General features: G+C 33.7%; 1 protein-coding gene and 2 long non-coding RNA genes across 3 annotated transcripts in view; 2 read left to right on the plus strand and 1 right to left on the minus strand.

The window, feature by feature from the left end:
* The window catches only part of LOC121376815, an 18,865-nt gene extending 7,503 nt beyond the window's left edge, over positions 1-11,362 (plus strand). The window contains exon 2 of the long non-coding RNA XR_005958532.1: positions 11,006-11,362. This is a non-coding gene — a long non-coding RNA (uncharacterized LOC121376815). The remainder of the gene's footprint in view (positions 1-11,005) is intronic.
* LOC121376814 (schlafen-like protein 1) overlaps positions 6,570-21,412 on the minus strand; it is a 31,891-nt gene continuing 17,048 nt past the window's right edge. The window contains exon 6 of the mRNA XM_041504587.1: positions 6,570-7,119. Coding sequence (XP_041360521.1) covers positions 6,889-7,119 — 231 coding nt within the window. The 3' untranslated portion in view covers positions 6,570-6,888. The remainder of the gene's footprint in view (positions 7,120-21,412) is intronic.
* On the plus strand, positions 14,926-17,983 carry LOC121376816. The gene is made up of 2 exons (XR_005958533.1): positions 14,926-15,955; positions 17,866-17,983. It is a non-coding gene; the product is annotated as an uncharacterized LOC121376816 (long non-coding RNA).

Raw genomic sequence — 21,412 nt, forward strand, 5'->3', positions numbered from 1 at the left:
TTATATTCACAAAGCATGAACCGGTAGGAAACATAAAATCGGAGTTATAACCCATTTGTACCCTTTTGCGTTTCTTTTTTTGAAGAGTATATGTCCACAAATGACTGTCAGGTCAGATGTCGGGAATTAACGTGCTGAGGCCTATATCAATTTAATGTTGAAGCACGATTTCTGACCTGGGCCCCGTTCCACAAAGCGATCTTAGCGCTAAGATCACCTCAAGTGCATATGTTAGCTGTGCAGTTACGGCGATCTTAGGGCTTTTATATGCACTGTCCACATGCGCGTGCGCAACCCAAAATCCAACAACAATAATTATAATCCTGAATCCGCACTTTAAACGCAGGATATGCCCATGCGGATCCTTTAAATTTGGAAAGCAAGGGGGTCATTTTAACAATTACGTAATGATCTCAAGGGTATTTCATTTCCACTTATTTTCGTACTTAGGCCTATATCCAATTAAGGTTCAAGCACGCTGCCCTGGGCACACACCTCGGCCTATCTAGGTTCTGTCTGCCCAGGACAGTGGGTTAGTTGTTAATCGGTTAGTGGTTAGTGAGCGAGAAGAGGGTGTAGTTTCCTTACACCTACCCACGGAGACTTTAAGAACTCGCTCTGAGTTGGAACCGGGCTGCGAACCCGGGACGGGGAGTATTGATAAGCATTACCTAATGTTAGAAGGGGGAGTGGTCTTAACGTTACACGTTACTTAGGCGAGGGGTGAGCGTATCAAATCCCATAGTTTGTGTTATGTAATTATTAAAGAGCGCCAGTGGTGTTTGTAGATTGTATCTTGTGTTGTAGGGGCGGGACGTAGCCCAGTGGTAGAGCGCTCACTTGATGCGCGGTCGGTTTGGGATTGATTTCCGTAGGTGGGCCCATTGGGCTATTTCTCGCTCCAGCCAGTGCACCACGACTGGTACATCAATTGCCGTGGCATGTGCTATCCTGTCTATGGTATGGTGCATATAAAAGATCCCTTGTTGCTAGTCGAAAAAGAGTAGCACATGAAGTTGCGACAGCGGGTTTCCTCCCCCAATATCTGTGTAGTCCTAAACCATATGTCTGACGCCATATAACCGTTGTTAAATAAAACACTTCCTTCCTTTTGTTGTAGTACTGTCTGTGCATCTGCATACTATATTTACGGAATGTTACATACAAATTGGGGGAGGGGGACACAACTCCTCCTGAATCTGCCACTAAAGCAAATACACAACAGCTGCTAATGTACATCCTCAAACCCGCCTCGCACCCACCCACTGGCTATGTTAGAGGATGGGCCCTGAGTGGGTGTGCTTGGACCTTCAGTGGATATATTGACACGTCAAGAACTACCCTGACCCATACTCACACATTCTATTGTCCACACAAGGAGAACCCAGTCTGAAAAGACAAACATAAAACAACACCACTGTCGACATATTTTATTTTATTTTTTTAAAAATCTATAACAGAAAAAGAAAAATATATATCTATAGATTCAAACAAAATCCTTGTAAAAATGTTTTTAAATAACAACACATACATAACAAATGTAAGACTAAATGCTCACCCATATAATTAAAAAAGGAATATGTCCCAAAACAATTAGCAGGTTGTAAACAGTTTATTCTTAGAAAATCATGATCACAGATTCTTTTGTTTTCTTTTTTTTAAATTAGTTTTCTTGTAATCACTAAAACCCAAGATTTGTTACATGATATGAAGGGGATACTAAAAGAATCCACTGATACCGGTAATATTAAAGGAATCCAGTGTATCTAAAATCTCTGACCACCGTTTCCTAGGCACGTACCTTTTTCAATTTCGTATAAATTGTATTTCGCGCTATTACAAACACCAGGACGATCAGAAAGACACAGATTTGCTCAAATTGAAAACCACAGTCTTTGCTACACCAGCTGTAGAGCACTGGCTGAGAAAAAGAAATAGCCCAATGGGCTCACCAACATAGGTCGGGGGGGGGGGGGGGGGGGGGGTCCAATGCCACCACATGTAGGACGAAAATGTATGGGTGTTTTCCCTACTCTATAGATAAAAATAACGAGGTGCTTTGGTCATAGGTTCGAACCTCTTCAGTGGAGCCCATCCCAATCAGTGCTCCACAACTGGCATATCAAAGGACATAGTATGTGCTGTCTTGTCCGTGAAAAATCATATAAAAGATTCCTTGCTGCTAATGTTAAAAGGTAGCGGGTTTCCTCTGAAGACTATGTGTTAGAATATACCAAATGTTTGACACCATATAGCCAGTGACTAATGAATCAATGTGCTCTAGTGGTATCGTTAAACAAAACACGCCCCCAAATCAAACACACATCTCGATCTCCAAACAGCACTTACCAGCTCTTATGGACTGTCACACAGGCATGACACACGTACCATAACCTTTTGTCATGCCAGCTGAGGAGCCCATGCAATCACAAATTAATCCTGGCTGTTTTGACACTTGATAGGTAGAGGAAAGGAATGTTTGTTTAACAACATCTCAGCACCTTTTAACCACAGCTATTTGGTGTCTTAACAAATGCTTGTTTTAACACTTGATAGGTAGAGGAAAGGAATGTTTGTTTAACAACATCTCAGCACCTTTTAACCACAGCTATTTGGCGTCTTAACAAATGGTTGTTTTGACACTTGATAGGTAGAGGAAAGGAATGTTTGTTTAACAACACCTCAGCACCTTTTAACCACAGCTATTTGGTGTCTTAACAAATGGTTGTTTTGACACTTGATAGGTAGAGGAAAGGAATGTTTGTTTAACAACACCTCAGCACCTTTTAACCACAGCTATTTGGCGTCTTAACAAATGGTTGTTTTGACACTTGATAGGTAGAGGAAAGGAATGTTTGTTTAACAACACCTCAGCACCTTTTAACCACAGCTATTTGGCGTCTTAACAAATGATTATTTTGACACTTGATAGGTAGAGGAAAGGAATGTTTAACAACACCTCAGCACCTTTTAACAACAGCTGTTTTGGCGTCTTAACAAATGATTATTTTGACACTTGATAGGCAGAGGAAAGGAATGTTTGTTTAAAAACACCTCAGCACCTTTTAACAACAGCTGTTTTGGCGTCTTAACAAATGGTTATTTTGACACTTGATAGGCAGAGGAAAGGAATGTTTGTTTAACAACACCTCAGCACCTTTTAACAACAGGGCAATTCCACGGTAACGGAATTACGAGTTGGAGAGATATTTCAGGCATTAAACTCAGCTAGTCCACATAAGAAAAATTAGCATAATGGTGTAACTATGTAATACACTAGTACTGCATTAGTGCTCGTTTATGGACAGAACTGAGACTCTCTACTGCAAGGTGTAGTGCATGAGTACTTAATTAAAGTTTGGTAACGGAATTACGTAAAAACGGACACCATTTTTACGGGCACCGCAAAACATCAACAAACTCTGTGAAGTATGATGAAATAATTATTTATCTTCATGATGGAATGATGACCTAATGACTTGTGATTAACAAAACAGAAATTATATTACATATTATCTTTTCGTAATTTTGTTGTACAACATTGAATGCCGGTAACGGAATTACACAGTTCGGTAACGGAATTACCGCTCTGAATTTACTTTTGAAAAACAATATTTATTTACTTTAAATTTGATTTGTAAATATGTTGCATAATTTTATGAGTTAAATAATAATTCAGTATACTTGTTTTAAGCATTCATATTAATATTTCAAATGATAACTAGTTTCAATATCAGTAACATGTACACGTACATGTATATGAGTGGAGATTTAAACTAGCACTAAACTGTGTACATACTAGTATTACATAGTAAATGTTTAAAATGTTTGACAACAATTGAAACAAATTCTTGAACATTGACATTGTTAATAACAAAGAGAATGACACCAGGTCAGAGGAACACAGGCCAATTAAAATTATATAAACTGACCGTCAAACATCTAGATTGTATTATGGTAAGTGAAAGATATTATGCCTAATAATAAAATTCCTCATCTATCTGAGGTTATGGTAACATACATGACAACATTCAAAACACCAGTATTTTCTTTTTTGGCCAACCAAACATGCCATCTTTCCATTTTAAGAATTTTACTCAGATTAGATTTTCTTGTGAAACAGCATTAATACTATAAAACGGTTGCTTTCTTTTTGTCCATTTTATACATTTAAAAGCATAATGTTGGTAATTAGAATGATACTATCTATTTTCTGGATATCCTGTCATTTAAATATAAATTATTAAATACAGTCAATAATTGCCTTTGGATAAAGTAAAATTAAAGTTTGCTTCAAGTAAATATGTTATGTTACATTTCCACTTTCTGGACCCTATATATGTTTAAAGATATGTATAGAGCTTGAAATAGTGGCCTGTAAAAAGTGAAAAGAAGTCTATTTTTAAATCTTGCAAGTGAAATAAACATTCACCTGCTAAAATTAACTAAAAATTGCGTCATTTTTCAAAAAACAGATGTACATATGATCATCTCATCTTCTATATTTAGCTGAGGTCGAGCTCATAATTCTGTTACATTTTAATTTTATAATGCTCTAAGTAGTTTAAAAGGTCTTAATTTTCCACACATTGTCCCAAACCCTACATTCATGTTGTGTTGTCTTATTTCCAGCAGGCCATTTTTGTTTCACAGCAGGCCATATTTCTTTTGGCCTGCTATTTAAAAAAATAATAATGGCAGGCCATATTTTACTTCATATTTCGAGCCCCGATATAATTCTAGTAGGTTTCGATTATAACTTGAATTTTGTCATGGATTTGCAGAAGTTTAGTCATCATAATGAAGCTTTTAAGTAGTACTGTTTGGTTAAAGTGTATCAGATTTCCTTAATTTCTATATTGTTAATGAATGACATTTATATTTGCTATGGGTGTTCCGCAAATGCATTTGGAGCCACTACTAGTACTATTACCATATGGATTTTTAAAAAAGATTTTGTACATCTTCCTATTGTTACATCACTTGATGTACTGGTATATATGGATAAGAGTGTAGCATTTTAGTACTGTGTAGGTTATATTAAAGTGTTTCTTAACAATATATACCAAAGACGGTAACGGAATTACAAACCTATGGTAACGGAATTACATGTTTAGAGCTATATAATTTTACTAATAATGTATGAATTTGAAAGTAAATGTGTCTGATTATGTTAATTAACATATACTCAGAGAATATGAGTCGATTCCTTGATTACATATAAATGAATAATACAATCTAACTTTTTGTTTGTTTTCGGTAACGGAATTACAAACTGATTCTATGTTTTCTAATTTCTCCTAAATGTCAAAAAATAATATTTTTCATTAAAGTGGATTATGAAGTGTAGTACTTTGTTAGTGGTAAAACAAAAACACTAATAAAAAGAATATTACCTTCAATTACATGGCTGCTGTACATAAATTCATAGTGTGTATTATGGAAGTGTCATATTTTTAGTTTGACGGTATCCTCATAAAATAGCTAAAGTCAAACACATTCATTTATTTTACAATATTTTACTTATCAGATTTGGATTCTCCAGACATTTTTACATTAAAAACAATCTTAATATATAAGGAATAACATGATTTGATTTTTTCACTCCATGTCCACTTTAGCGTGGAATTGCCCAACAGCTGTTTTGGCGTCTTAACAAATGGTTGTTTTGACACTTAATAGGTAGAGGAAAGGAATGTTTAACAACACTCCAGCATGTTTAAACCACAGCTATTTTGGCTAGTTCAACATCTGCCATTTTGGTCTAGAGAATGACAGGAAACTGGCTGTTGCCACATGGACTACTCTTTTAAAGCAGTAAGGTATCTTTTATATGCACTTTTCCATAGACAGGACAGAGGATACCTCGGCCTTTGATGTACCAGTTGTGGGACACTGGTTTGGATCAGGAAAAAAACAAAAATGTCCAACAAAGATTATTGATTTAATTCTATGGCTAATCTTAACTGAGGCAAGCACTTAACTTTAGAAGATGAATTTAATTCTATGACTAATCATAACTGAGGCAAGCATTTAACTTTAGAAGATGAATTTAATTATACGACTAATCATAACAGAGGCAAGCACTTAACTTTAGAAGATTAATTTAATTCTATGGCTAATATTAACTGAGGCAAGCACTTTACCTTATAAGACAAATTTAATTATATGACTGATCGTAACTGAGGCAAGTATTTAACTTTAGGAGATGAATTTAATTATATGACTAATCATAACTGAGGCAAGCACTTAACGTAAGAAGATGAATTTAATTATATGGTTATCATAACTGAGCCTAATACTTAACGGGACACGCCCTAGTTGTTAACCATTACACCGTTGTTTTTCGCTATTAAACCCATTTTTTCACTTACCATTTATTATTTAGAATATACATTTCCATTCACCTGAAGTGTTTTTTGGTAATCCTGTTTTTGACTTACACATGTGTAGCTACACGTATTTACAAAGCCTGTTTTTGACTTACACGTGTGTAGCTACACATATTTACAATGCTTAAATACCCATGTTTAAGATAAACAGGCTTCGTAAATTCGGCCCAATGTAGACTCCCCCCCCCCCCCCCCCCTCCCCCAAAAACACATACCAACGTACAGCAGATTGTGCTTTAGGTAAAGGGGGGGGGGGTCCGAAACAATATGTAAATGTTTATAATTTGAAATAATAAAATTTTTGGTGGAAATCAATTTAGATGTACATGGTGGGGGTGATTTTTTTAGCCAGTAGGGGGTTTCCGTGCAACTGGGAAACCCCCCATAATCCACCCCTGCACTGTTACATGATTGTAAGACACAAAAGGGGCCATAATTGTGTAAAACAAATTAGACACTGGACTCATTAGCTCCCCTGTTGACTGCACCAAGCTGTCTACATTATGGAGCAACTTTTCGACTGCTTCTTCTTCAGAGCGTAGCGTGTCTGGCTGTTCACCACCACCTTCAGCCTATAGTTTTCATCATGCAGTTTGTCCAGCTCTTGTTGTAGTCGTTTCAAGCGTGTGTCCTCTCGGACTTGCACCTTGAGTCTCTCCATCTCCGTGGTAACCTGCGCCAGCTGGTGTTGCACTTCTTTCTGCTGTAGGTGCTCCTTCTCAATTCGCTGGGAAGAAAAAAAAAAAAGTTTAAATGTTTCTGCTAGCATGGATAGAAAATGGAAGTTATGTATGTAAAATATGGTCTGCTGTGGAAAAAAAAAAAAGTTTAATTTTTTTCTGCTAGCTTGGCTAGAAAATGCAAGTACCGGTACGTACGTAAAATATGGTCTGCTATATAAAAAAAAAAGGTTGCAGGCCAATAATTAATACAAATATAACCAGCTAAAAAAACCATATGGCCTGCTGGAAATAGTTTTAATTTCCATAGGGTCACTATACCCTGGGTAGTTTGCTACATTGTAAGATGTTTCCGACTAATAAAATATTTCTACGATTAAACTTACATATTAAATACATTTTCTCGTTTAGAATATCATTGTCTGTAAATTTAATGTGTTTCTGGTCGTCTTAATATTTGTAAGAAGCCCAAACTGGATTTTGTCTTCAAATAACTTCGTACGTACGAAAAAATATATTTTAGGAAATAAAATGAAATTTAACCTAGTACAAATATTAGAATGATCAGAAACACATTTCATATACAGCCACTAATATATTATTTAAAATATATTTTATATGTAATTACAATCGTTAAAATGTCTCTGTTAGTCAATAACATCTTAAAAATTGCAGCAAACTCAGGAATGTCAATATATTTTAGGAAATAAAATGAAATTTAACCTAGTACAAATATTAGAATGATCAGAAACACATTTCATATACAGCCACTAATATATTATTTAAAATATATTTTATATGTAATTGCAATCGTTAAAATGTCTCTGTTAGTCAATAACATCTTAAAAATTGCAGCAAACTCAGGAATGTCCCTTTAAGTAATTATAGCAGGTGAATTTATAAGTCACCTGCTAAAAGTCTAAAACATGGATTGCTTTTCGCATGCTGCTATTAGCTGTTCTAATAATATTTTTGTGGGTATGGAATTTTTATTGGATTTTTATTCAACATTTTTCAATTGTCACAAGCTCTAGCGAGTGACCCTATGGAAATTATTTCCCCAAATGACATAAACATGGTACAAAATGGTAGCAAGGTTAAAATCCTATTTATTACCTATTAATTGATTATAATTTATATCACTGAACTCATTTGATTATAACGCTCTGGTACGTTTTTTTATGCGCCAGTCATATCACGTCACTGTACGACGTCAACATGTTTTATCCCACTTGACGTTCTAGTGAGACTAACACTTTGATGTGTACCAATATATTTTAATCATATACATATAGGTAATAAAGAGATAATATACTGATTACTGAAGGCAGATGTCGTCATGGCATGTTTGTGCTCAAAACGCGAAGCTTTGATTCAAGTCCAGGCCTCACCGTCAACGTTTCCACCTACCCTTACCGAAATGACTTATACAAACTTATAAGTGGAATATACTTTACTTATATGCCACTTATAAGTGGCCTATAAGTTACCTATATATTGGTATAAGTGAAGTATCAGTGTGTATAAGTGAAAAGAATGGTTAACTGATACATCACTAATACTCCACATATATTTCACCTACAAGTGGTTTATCAGTAGTATAAGTGAACTGGAGTTAAGTATAAATGAATATAAGTGAAATATTAGTTTGGAGATAGTCCTTTTGCAAAGGAAATGATGTGTTCCAAATGAAATGGGAAAAAACTAAGTCCAAAACATTTTCATGGTTATTTTTTTTAAATTCATAACTTCTCACAGGATTTATCAAATTCATTGGGAACAGTGGCTAAACAACCAAACAAGTAACAGAATTTGATAGTATTTCCAATAATAATAAAAACTAATTATTAATATTAATACACATGATGCTATATGATTATAATTATCCCATGCTACCTCTTCACTTAAATAGATCATCCCCACTCACCACCTGTCACAATAAATAGCTGTAAAATTGTAGCTGCAGGGCAAGGGAGGAGTGGGGGGAGGTGAGCCCCATTTCAATGTTTATTACAGTATGGATTTATTTTATCTATTAATGGTAATTTGTATTTACATATAAAAAAGTTAATTAACTAAAAAAAAAAAAAAATAATAATATTAATTTAAAATAATAAAAAAATCAAGGAAAAACCCCACAAGAAAAACAAAGACAACAATGACATCTGGAATTCAGATAGAACAAGGGATTATTATAAGAGGTGCAAAATCCTGAGATTAATAGCCTATGTATTTTGATTAAATGAACTAAAATAATTTATGTAATGTTCATCATCTTCTACAATTCACAAACACCGCAAGTCTTTAGATATCACCTTACAAAGGGATTACCTAGCTCCACTAATTGGGGCAATAAAATGTCTATAGGAGAATGGGAGTAATTGTCGCCTGATCACTTTGGACCTGTCTTATGAGGATGTGTACCTCTACTTCTTGCAGACTAAGAGTAATTAATTTACTTCACATAGTGCTAATTAAAAGCCCATGGGAAATGGGGGCAATTGTAATGACATGAAAAATATTTTTCAGCTTTTTTGTTTGCTTAATACACATATTCATTTTTATAAGCCCAATCATTGCCTGTTAATATCATTTACATTAAACTGTTCTACAGTCAGAATACTTATTGTTTGTTCAGAAAAATAAGGATGCTACAGAGAACACCAAAAGAAAAAACTAGGGTCATCATATTTTTTACAAAATGCACAATTAAAATGGATGTCTGCATTTAATTTTATTCACCAGTTATCTCCAGATACATAAATGTTTTAATATGGTTCATGTACTGAACAAATCAGTCTGACTGATGTTTTATTAAAGTTGATCATCCAGCTTTAATATCCTCAACATGCACATGCAAATACATGAAACTTTACCATTTGGATTATGAAAACATAATCAGTCGAATCAGAGAAATTTATAAACAGTCATTTACATTATTCTTTCTAGTAGTTTCCAGAACTTAAGAGATTAAATATATATATATATATATATATATATCATATAATATCTTACATTTTCAGTGCAATCAAAGTATGTGATATTTTTCAGATGACATACTTTAAGAATTTGATAACTTTGCAAATTAGATGTAAATTAGTCAAGGTCTCGGCACTAAGTTTATTGACATTTAAGCAAACGTACTTGGGTGACACTACATGATTGACGTATGCATTCATAGTCATCAAATAAAAACATTTCAATGGCAATTTGACACTGAAAGCTGTCCAGCGTTCAGAAAACAAAAAACAATAGGCATAACTTTATTTTGATGTAAGGACATCCAATATGACGTCATTCGAGTTTGACGTCATTTCCATTCAAAAATACACCGCGCCACATATTCTTACGTCATTTGAATATCTAGTAATGGCGGACTGGAATTAAAGTTGTGTGTACAGTTTACAAAAACTTGTTGTATATTAAGCTTGAGCTTATATGATAAAGAGATTATTACCCTCGTGTATTTCGGTATCGTCAATATCATACCAGAGGCTATGAGGCTCGCATAATACAATTTTTATTCCTAATATATGATATTGACGATACCGAAAAACACTCTGGTAATAACCTATATACATTTGTATATATACACACATGTATTTTTTTTTTTTTTTCTTCTTAATTAAAATTAAATATTTCAAAGTCTAGCTGTTTTAATACAAAAAACATTTATACTAGAGATTTGATTGAATAGTTTTTTAACTTATTATTTTTAGAAGTAAAATTGAAAATTTAACTGAAAGTTTGTTTTTTCCTGAAGTTTTGATTCCCCACACCTGAAACTTGGTAGGCTATGATTCTCTATCTTAGTCTTTAAAAACTAATAGAAAGAACTAAATGTTTACATTAAACAATTGCTAATTACATACATGTAGCAGATCTATCCAGACTACGGTATATAAAATATTTGTTTTCTTTTTTGCTTTGCAGAATCCCATCTGAATGTTGGATGACATATATCAAGATGGCACTGAACAGGATATAACTGAAGAAAAAGGATGTGAGAGAATCCAATCTAACATTTAAAAATAAATATACATTTATATTATTTATAAAAAAAAAGTTTGCATATACTGTTCAGATATATTTGTCGTTCACATCGGGAAGAATGAAACACCACTTTGTTAAGACTATTGTGCTTCAATTTTTATGTCTTGCTGACAGTTTACAGATAGGGTGTGGAAGTGCTGTCATACTGTACCGGTGACATAAGAACAATAACTTTTTAAAACAATTATTTGAATTAAATGGGTCATGGGAATTCCCATGGTATTCTTGGATTTTGAACCTGTTGTTTCATGTTTCATTCTTCTTTTTTCTTTTCTTTTTCTTTTTTTGACAAAACATTTGTTACCAGTTGGTAGCTTGACCAAAATTGGTGTCCATTTCCGTGGTTCGAGATAGGGTCAGTCACATTAATTATACAGCAATTGCCTGAGAATATTGAAATTTGGCCTCCAGGGACAGATTGCTGTCTAAGTTCATTTGTTTAATGATGTCACCAGAGCACCGATTAGTTCATCACTGGCTACTGGATGTAAAAAATTAAACTGATAATTAATTCTGACCCATATAGTCTTCAGAGGAAGCTCTCTACATGTTTCAAAAGCAGCAATCCTTGCCTTTTGAAAAACAAAGGCGAGTGAAAAATCGCACACCTCAAAACGCTTAGGCGAGTGAAAACCAAGCATTTATATACGGTATGAAGTAATTGATACATGTAAATGCAGAGATACATGTTGCACAAATGAATCAATAAACCAATAATGTTTTCTTCTAATTTTGTTGTTTGGTTCATTAGTCTAGTCTGACGTCTTTTCCCTTTCAGGAATGGAGTTATAGTTTATTAAAAAGTTTCAGGAGTAGTACTATAGAAATATAATTATGACAATACACTGATGCATACCATTTGATTTTTTAATTACAATATGTACTATTCAAATAATTTGATGCACACAATTATATATACTGACACACAATGAAAACGCAAAATAGATATTTTTCAATATTTTGTTGTGATTAATGAAAAATATATTTATTGGACTTAAAATAACAATTTATGAGAGGAAGATGGTGGATGATTACCATTCTGGAGAGAAAACTGTAGTCTCGCAGCACGATGTCGCGGTGTCACGATGTTACCGTTGTACGGGCATCTGCATCCGAGTCCAGCCGGATGACCGTCATCGGATGGATAGACCTTCCATGACGTCCTATCGTGTTGCTTGCTGTCATCATCGCATTCCTGAACCGGTCACAGAGGTGGTGTCGTCAAATCTGCCAATCTTGGCGTGGGGTCGTAACGGGACATTGACCAGGTCGAGGTCAATCACAGACACTCCCGGTCTGTTGATGACGTTCAACAAGTTGTCCAATAGTTGATGGATGGACTCTGAAGGTCCTAGCAACTTGGCTTTGCGAAGTCCCCCGTTGAACTATGCCCAACGCTCGCTCCCTTTGTTCTTCTCTGAGTCGTGGCATTCTTAATGTGACGAGGAATATGACACCGTTACGTGACTTTTATGTGTCCACATACTGGCATTTCACGTGCATTGCATGCAGTATGATTGAGCATGTAGTGAACGCATTTCACACCATTTTGTGTGTTTCTGCGAGAACAAAACCAGGATTAAAACCCAGACAAAAGTACCAATCAATGGCTTCCTCTCATAAATTGTTATTTTAAGTCCAATAAATATATTTTTCATTAATCACAACAAAATACTGAAAAATATCTGTTTTGTGTTTTCATTGTGTGTCAGTATATATACCTTTTCAGTGTTAGATGGTTTGATGAACGTGCAGCAAAACATATATAGGAATCAACTTGTCTTGAATTTCATTATTGTGTACAACCAACATGATTAGGATAGTTGGGATGGGTAAAAACACTGGTTCCGAGGAGGTGGTGGTTCATGAACTTCGACCCAAGCATCTCAGGTGTGCACCACTGATTCATATTATTAAACCTTTTTTTTTTTTAATAACTCGTGAAACGTAGGCCTACAATTACTTCATTTGATAGTGTTAGTTGGGACATTGACATTCATGCGGCATTTTTAATTCAACAATTATGCAAACAGTCTCCCTCAACATTTTGTAACAGGTCATTTGACCTACCGCTACAAGTTACGAATGGCTCTGACTTTTTGTCATTGATCTAGCACGGCCCCAATATTGTTTATAATAAAATATAAAAACTCTGAAAAAATCTGTCATTACAAATGATTTTATTCCAAACGTGGGATGCCATAATAAATACCCCATTATTTTAGACACCATCATCAATGCGTAATAAGTTGTTAAGTAGACCAGAGTGTGTGCGTGCAGAATTCCAAGAGTAAAAATAATCTGACCCTGATAGCTCTGATTGGTCAATATGCCACAGATCGAACACTGCGCATCAAATCATGTTCCAGTCACATGGTCTGTGACTTTCTAACAAACGAAACAAAAATTAAGTAATCGGAAATGACCATTGATTACTGTTACTATAGTGTGTACATATATAGATTAAATAACATGTGCATATTCATCAACCTCTGGCTGAAACACAACTATTTAAATGAAGTTTTATTTGATTTTTTTTTTTAAGAGAAAAATAATAGATGTAAAAAAAATACCTAGGCTTATTCCTACATACCTATTATCATTTCTTTTCCTTCTTTTTATTATTCTGTCTAAATTTCATTTTAAAAAAAAGAAAGAAAAAAAAAGAAGAAGAAAAAAAAAAAAAAAGAGAAAAAAAGAAGTATAACTACACGATTGTCATTTTCGGGACCTCACGTAAGCTTCGTAGGCTAACAGTTATTAACTAATCAAGACAATTTTACCAACTTCGCTGATTTCCGTAACGAGTTCATTTGTGTAGGCTACAGAAGCCACTGTTTAATGCAACCCCGTTTCTTTTTTTGGCATAACTATATGAACAGTATAAATGAGTTATCCTTATTCAGATGTTGTGACAAAAGTGGACTGTTTCTAATTAATAATAAATTAAATAGGCAAAGAAGTTTTGATCGGATTGGTACGTCTTCGAAGATGTCTATAAAACCTGTGTTTTCCGATTTGTATAGCAAAGATAAGTACCAGTCATATTAAAATCTTGCATGGACGCTACCGTTCTCGTAACATTTATTTTGCTGGTATTATTAAACGGATCTTTCTATCAGCTACATAAGGTAAATAGTGGCAATCAATATACAAAATTATTTTACGTTCGCTGTTTGTTAAGTGTAACGTGCGTTATTTTCCACACTCGCCAGACTGAAATTACGTGCGCTGTACGAGTGCGATCGCACCCGCGCACCTTAAAAGGCAAGGTTTGAAGCAGGAAGTCTTCTTTTATATGATCTAACCTCAGACAGGAAAGAACATACCACAGCCTTTGATATTCACTTATATTTCACTTATACAGCATTTTTGTAAACTATCAGTGAATCACTTGTACTTCACTTATAAAGCAATGTTTGTAAATATCAGTGAATCACTTATACTTCACTTATACATCATTTTTTGTAAAATATCAGTGAATCACTTATACTTCACTTGTACAGCAATGTTTGTAAATATCAGTGAATCACTTATACTTCACCTATACTTCACTTATACAGCAGTTTCTGTTAAATATCAGTCAATCACCAGGGTATGCACTTTACGGTCGCCCGATCGCGAGTCAAAATAGCGTCAGGCAAGTCAAAACCGTATCACGTGTCGCCAGGCGGGCAACCAAACATTTCCGCATATTGTATTATGTATCAAAATGCAAATAACTAATCTTTGTAAGAGATCGGAAAGTTAGTTTTTATTTATTGTTTTCAACTGGTTTCCTATTAGCCCTTACGGAAATAACTTATACAAACTTATACTTTACATATACACCACTTATAAGTGGCCTATAAGTTACCCATATATTGGTATAAGTGAAGTATCAGTGTGTATAAGTATAAGTGAAAAGAATGGTTAACCGATACATCACTGATACTCCACATATATTTCACCTATAAGTGGTTTATCAGTGGTATAAGTGTTCTGGAATTAAGATATTTTTTGTTTGTTTCTATAAGTGAAATATAAGTGAACAATTAGTTTGGAGATAGTCTTTTTGAAAAGGAAATGATGTGTTCCAAATGAACAGGGAAAAAACTAAGTCCAAAAAAATTTCATGGTTATTTTTTAAAAATTCATAACTTCTCACAGGATTTATCAAATTCATTGGGAACAGTGGCTAAACAACCAAACATACATCTAACAGAATTTGATAGTATTTCCAGTAATAATATTTTTTTTTATTAATATTAATATTAATACACATGATGCTATATGATTATAATTATCCCATGCTACCTCCTCACTTAAATAGACCCTCCAGACTCACCACCTGTCACAATAAATATCTGTAAAATTGTAGTGGCAGGGCAGAGGGTGTGTGTGTGTGTGTGTGTGTGTGTGTGTGTGTGTGTGTGTGTGTGGAGGTGAGCTCCATTTCAGTGTGTTTATTACAGCATGGATTTATTTTATCTATTAATGGTAATTTGTATTTACATATAAAAAAGTTAATTAACTAAAAAAAAAAAAAAAAAAAAAAACACAAGAAAAACAAAGACAACAACAATGACATCAGGAATTCAGATAGAACAAGGGATTATTATGAGAGGTGCAAAATCCTGAGATTAATAGCCTTGCCATCTTAGGCAGTATGGTGCAACTTCAAAAGGACTTAATTCAGACACCACTGTGTGGGTCTCCAGCCAGTAGGAGGAAACCCAAAGAAGAAAACCAAAATGGCGGCACCTGGACATTTTCTTTGTGCACATGTGTTTAGTTAAGACTATACCTCATGTCCGTGGAACAAGTCTATCATACAGGAAAACTAATTTGGTAAGTATCTGACTACATGTAGCACCTATTTTTTTATTTTAACAGTTCATGTTTTTCATTTAAAAGCCATGCATTACAATCATTGCTGGATTTTCAAATAGACAAAATGGTGGCATTCCTTTGTTGATAAATTCTCTTTATTTATGTTAATGCATGTGCATAAACATTTCATTTAGTGAATACAACTATACTAAAAGTTCAAACTAGTGCTGATTATAGTTATTTTGTCACACAAAGGTTTGGTGGTGTTGTTTACATTTAAATATTATAAGTAATTAGTAGTATTAGTAATTAATTAAAATATACTTGTGGTTTCCCTCTGTTACCAACAAACATGATTTTTTTTTTTTTTTTTTTTATGTCAAAGCAAATTTTAAAGTTTTTAAATCCATATGATCAATTAATAGCTTGGAAGTATTAATAAGTTATAATTTTTAATTATATAATTTTGATCATTGTGACCTGTCCCTCCATTTCCGGTAATGGAGGAACATTTGTGCCATTGTACATTAAAAACCAACTTGAAAAGCATCATATATATATATGTATATGTATATGTATATGTATATGTATATGTATATGTATATATGTATATATGTATATATATATATATATATATATATATATATATATATATATACATATACATATATGTATATATATATGTATGTATGTATATATATGTATGTATATGTATATATATGTATGTATATGTATGTATATGTATATATATGTATATATATATGTATATATATATATATGTATTTTGATTAAATGAACTAAAATAATTTATGTAATGTTCATCAACTTCTGGAATTCACAAACACTGGAACGTGGAAGTCTTCAGATATCACCTTACAAAGGGATTACATAGCTCCACTAATTGGGGCAATAAAATGTCTATAGGAGAATGGGAGTTATCACCTGATCACTTTGTACCTGTCTTATCAAAAGGATGTGTATCTCTATACTTCTGGCAGACTGGGAGTAATTAATTTACTTCACACAGTGCTAATTAAAAGTCCATGGGAAATGGGGGGCAGATGTAATGACTGACATTTGAAACAGTAACATGAAAAATATTTGTTAGCTTTTATGTTAATTTGCTTAATACACATATTAATTTTTATAAGCCCAATCATTGCATGTTAATATCATTTACAGTAAACTTTTCTAAAGTCAAAATACCTATTGTTTGTTCAGAAAAATAAAGATGCTGCAGAGAACACCAAAAGAAAAAACCTAGTGTCATCATATTTTTTACAAAATGCACAATTAAAATGGATGTTTTCATTTATTCACAAATTATCTCCAGATACATACATGTTGTAATGGTTCATGTACTGAACAAATCAGTCTGACTGATGTTTTATTAAAGTTGATCATCCAGCTTTAATATCCTCAACATGCACATACAAATACACAAAACTTTACCATTTGGATTATGGAAACATATATAATCAGTTGAATCAGAGAAATTTATAAACAGTTATTTGCATGATTCTTTCTAGTAGTTTCCAAAACTTAAGAGATTAAAAATATATGTATATACATGTATGTATTTTATTTTCTGGTTTCTTCTTAATTAAAATTAAAGTTCAACATTGAATATTTCAAAGTCTGTTTTAATACAAAAATTAACGTTTATCCTAGATATTTGATTGAATATTTTTTTAAACAATTATTTTTAGAAGTAAAATTGAAAATTTAACTGAAAGTTTGTTTTTTCCTGAAGTTTTGATTCCCCACATCTGAAACTTGGTAGGCTATGATTCTCTAACTTAGACTTTAAAAACTAATAGAAAGAACTAAATGTTTACATTAAACAATTACTAATTACACTGTACATGTACATAGCAGATCTATCCAGACTATATAAAATATGTTTTTCTTTTTAAATTGTTTTGCAGAATCCCATCTGAATGTTGGATGACATATATCAAGATGGCACTGAACAGGACATAACTGAAGAAAAGGGATGTGAGAGAATCCAATCTAACATTTAAAAATAAATATATATATATATTATTTATCAAATATTTCTTTGCATATACTGTTCAGATATATTAGTGGGTCACTTCGGGAAGAATGAAACACCACTTTGTTAAGACTATTGTGCTTCAATTTTTATGTCTTGCTGACAGTTTACAGATAGGGTGTGGAAGTGCTGTCATACTGTACCGGTGACATAAGAACAATAACTTTTTAAAACAATTATTTGAATTAAATGGGTCATGGGAATTCCCATGGTATTCATGGAATTTGAACCTGTTGTTTCACTATTCTTTTCTTTTTCTTTTTCTTGACAAAACATTTGTTACCAGTTGGTAGCTTGATCAAAATTGGGGTCCATTTTAGTGGGTGGAGAAAGGGTCAGTCGCATTAATACAGAAATTACCTGAGAATATTGAAATTTGGCCTCCAGGGACAGATTGCTGCCTAATTTCATTTGTTTAATGATGTCACCAGAGCACTGATTAGTTCATCACTGGCTACTGGATGTAAAAAATTAAATTGATAATTAATTCTGACCCATAGTATTCAGAGGAAGCTCTCTACATGTTTCAAAAGCAGCAAGTCATCTTTTATATGATCTTACCTCAGACAGGACAGAACATACCACAGCCTTTGATATTCACTTATACTTCACTTATACAGCGTTTTTGTAAAATATCAGTGAATCACTAATACTTCACTTATACAGCAATGTTTGTAAATATCAGTGAATCACTCATACTTCACTTATATTTCACTTATACTTCACTTATACAGCATTTTTTGTAAAATATCAGTGAATCACTTATACTTCACTCATACAGCAATGTTTGTAAATATCAGTGAATCACTTATACTTCACCTATACTTCACTTATACAGCAGTTTCTGTTAAATATCAGTGAATCACTTATACTTCACTCATACAGCAATGTTTGTAAATATCAGTGAATCACTTATACTTCACCTATACTTCACTTATAAGTCACTTATATATATTTAACACTTCTGTTAAATATAAGCGAATGACTTACACTTCACTTATATATATGGTTAACACTTCACTTATACGTCACATATACTTTGTATAAGTGATACCTCATTTGCATACAAAATCCTAATCGTTTACTTATAAGTCACTTATACTTCAAAAGTATTAACGACTTATACTTCACTTATGAGTAAAAAATATAAGTCATTTCGGTAAGGGAGTATCTGCGCAACCAAACCCATATAGGACATAATAGCGATTACTTACCCAGTCTATCGAACAGTCTAAAACCATTCGGAATGCCTCGGCCAGTTTTGATTATGTATTCGGAAAACCTCAGCCACGTAAATGTATTCGTAGGTTCAATGAGAACACCTCAATCATGTCCGTCTTTACTTTCCATTTAGTTACAATCGGAACAACTCGTCACATTCCACTACGCAATGTTTCGGAGAAAGATTTTGTTTAGGTCTCACTACACAGATGTGATCTGCCACTGAAACCCATGTTAAACTGCCCAACTTCAAATGAAGATTGCCAATAGAATGGGTTCTCGTTGGCACTAACAACATACACCATGGCTAACATACATTATATAAGTATTTTATTTATTTTTTTGCTATATGACTGCATCTGGCTGTAGTACCGATCTGAACAGGTGGTTCATTAACCGATTCACTCCGGCTGTCTCTTGTGCTATACACCCATGTCCCAAAAGGTCAATGCACAATATTACAAAATAACATTGGCAAAATACAGCCAGAAGGCTTACCATTAAACATACATATTGTTTTAATTCTTCGCCATTTCCTGGAAGTGAATATGTGAACCATAACATGTGTCACAATTAGGAACTATAGTGGATCGTCATCAATCAACTCTCACCCGGAAGTCAACTGTATAGTGAGACCAAAGGGTCATCCAGAATAACATGTGTCCTTGACGTCACAGTTGAATTTACAATATATACATGTGTATGTGTATATTATGAAGGGTTCACCAGAATAACTTTTGTGTCCGTGACGTCACGGTTGAATTTACATATATATATATACATGTGTATGTGTATATGAAGGGTCATCCAGAATAACCCGTGTCCTTGATGTCACGGTTGAATTTACAATATATACATGTGTATGTGTATATTATGAAGGGTTCACCAGAATAACCCGTGTCCTTGATGTCACGGTTGAATTTACAATATATACATGTGTACACATGTATGTGTATATGAATTAGGGTCCACCAGAATAACTTATCAGCGATGCCACATTTTTAATAAGGTGATATGTTTGAATTGAACTCTGCAATCGTGGACTATTTATGCCCAAGAAAGCATGATTTACCAACTAATTCATACAAACAAATTGAAGTGAACACACATATATAGAAACACACAAATTCATACAAATAAAAATGAAGCGAAAGCACACACACACATACAAATCAGGGGTAGGGGGTTTACACCTGTACACCAGAAAACAGCATATGCATCTGAGAGTTTAATTTGTATAGTGTTTCATTTGTTTATAAAAAGTAGTGCCCCTTCCTAGGATTTTGATCAGGGTACGGCCCTGTAAATTCACGCGCACGCGCACGAGCACACACACACACACACACACACACAAATAAAGACTACTTTTTAAATCGGGAATAAAATATGATTGCAACTTATGAATATCTCTTAAAATACCATCACTTTGCAAAAAAACCACAATCACACAGACAGACAAATTATATTCATTATAACAAGTCAGTCCTGATCGACTGTCTATTATGTAATTTGTGTATTTATAATCGCACGACGGGCCGCTGTTGTGCATGTGTCCTTATTTTAGCCCATATGCTACCTGACTTCAAATACCCGGTGAAAATGCTCGACAGCTTAACCACTCGACAACAGACACTGTTTCTTGTTTGTTTTTCTGCTTAGTCACCTATTTAAATATGTAATAAATGTCACAGCATTCAATATAAACTTTCTTTCATAAATCTGCCAATTGAGACACGACCCCCAACACACACACACAAACCTTAGCAAGATGACATTATAAAGGACAGCTATATATCAAACTAGAACTATGTTTACTTTTACTGTGCGAAAACCATAAAGTGTAATCTACGTTTTTATATTGTTAAGTCAAACAACATTGCACCAGCCCAGTCACGTATGTGGACTATTTTTTTAAATCGGGAATAGTATGACTGTAACTTGTAGATGTTTCTATTTCACGTGTAAATATATTTCAAAATATAATGACGCAATATTTTATGCGTTAGGATTGTTAAATAGGAACTTTCACCTGCATTTTTGTTACTAACAAAACCCCACAAAAACAAAACAAATGACTAGACGTTCTGTACGTTAGGATTGTTAAACAGGAACTTTAACCTGCATTTTAGTTACTAACAAACCCCCCCCCCCCCAAATTTTTTTAATGACGTGACGTTTTATACATTAGGATTGTTAAA

This window comes from Gigantopelta aegis, chromosome 7 (assembly GCF_016097555.1).
Source record: "Gigantopelta aegis isolate Gae_Host chromosome 7, Gae_host_genome, whole genome shotgun sequence".
Classification (NCBI taxonomy): Eukaryota; Metazoa; Mollusca; class Gastropoda; order Neomphalida; family Peltospiridae; genus Gigantopelta; species Gigantopelta aegis.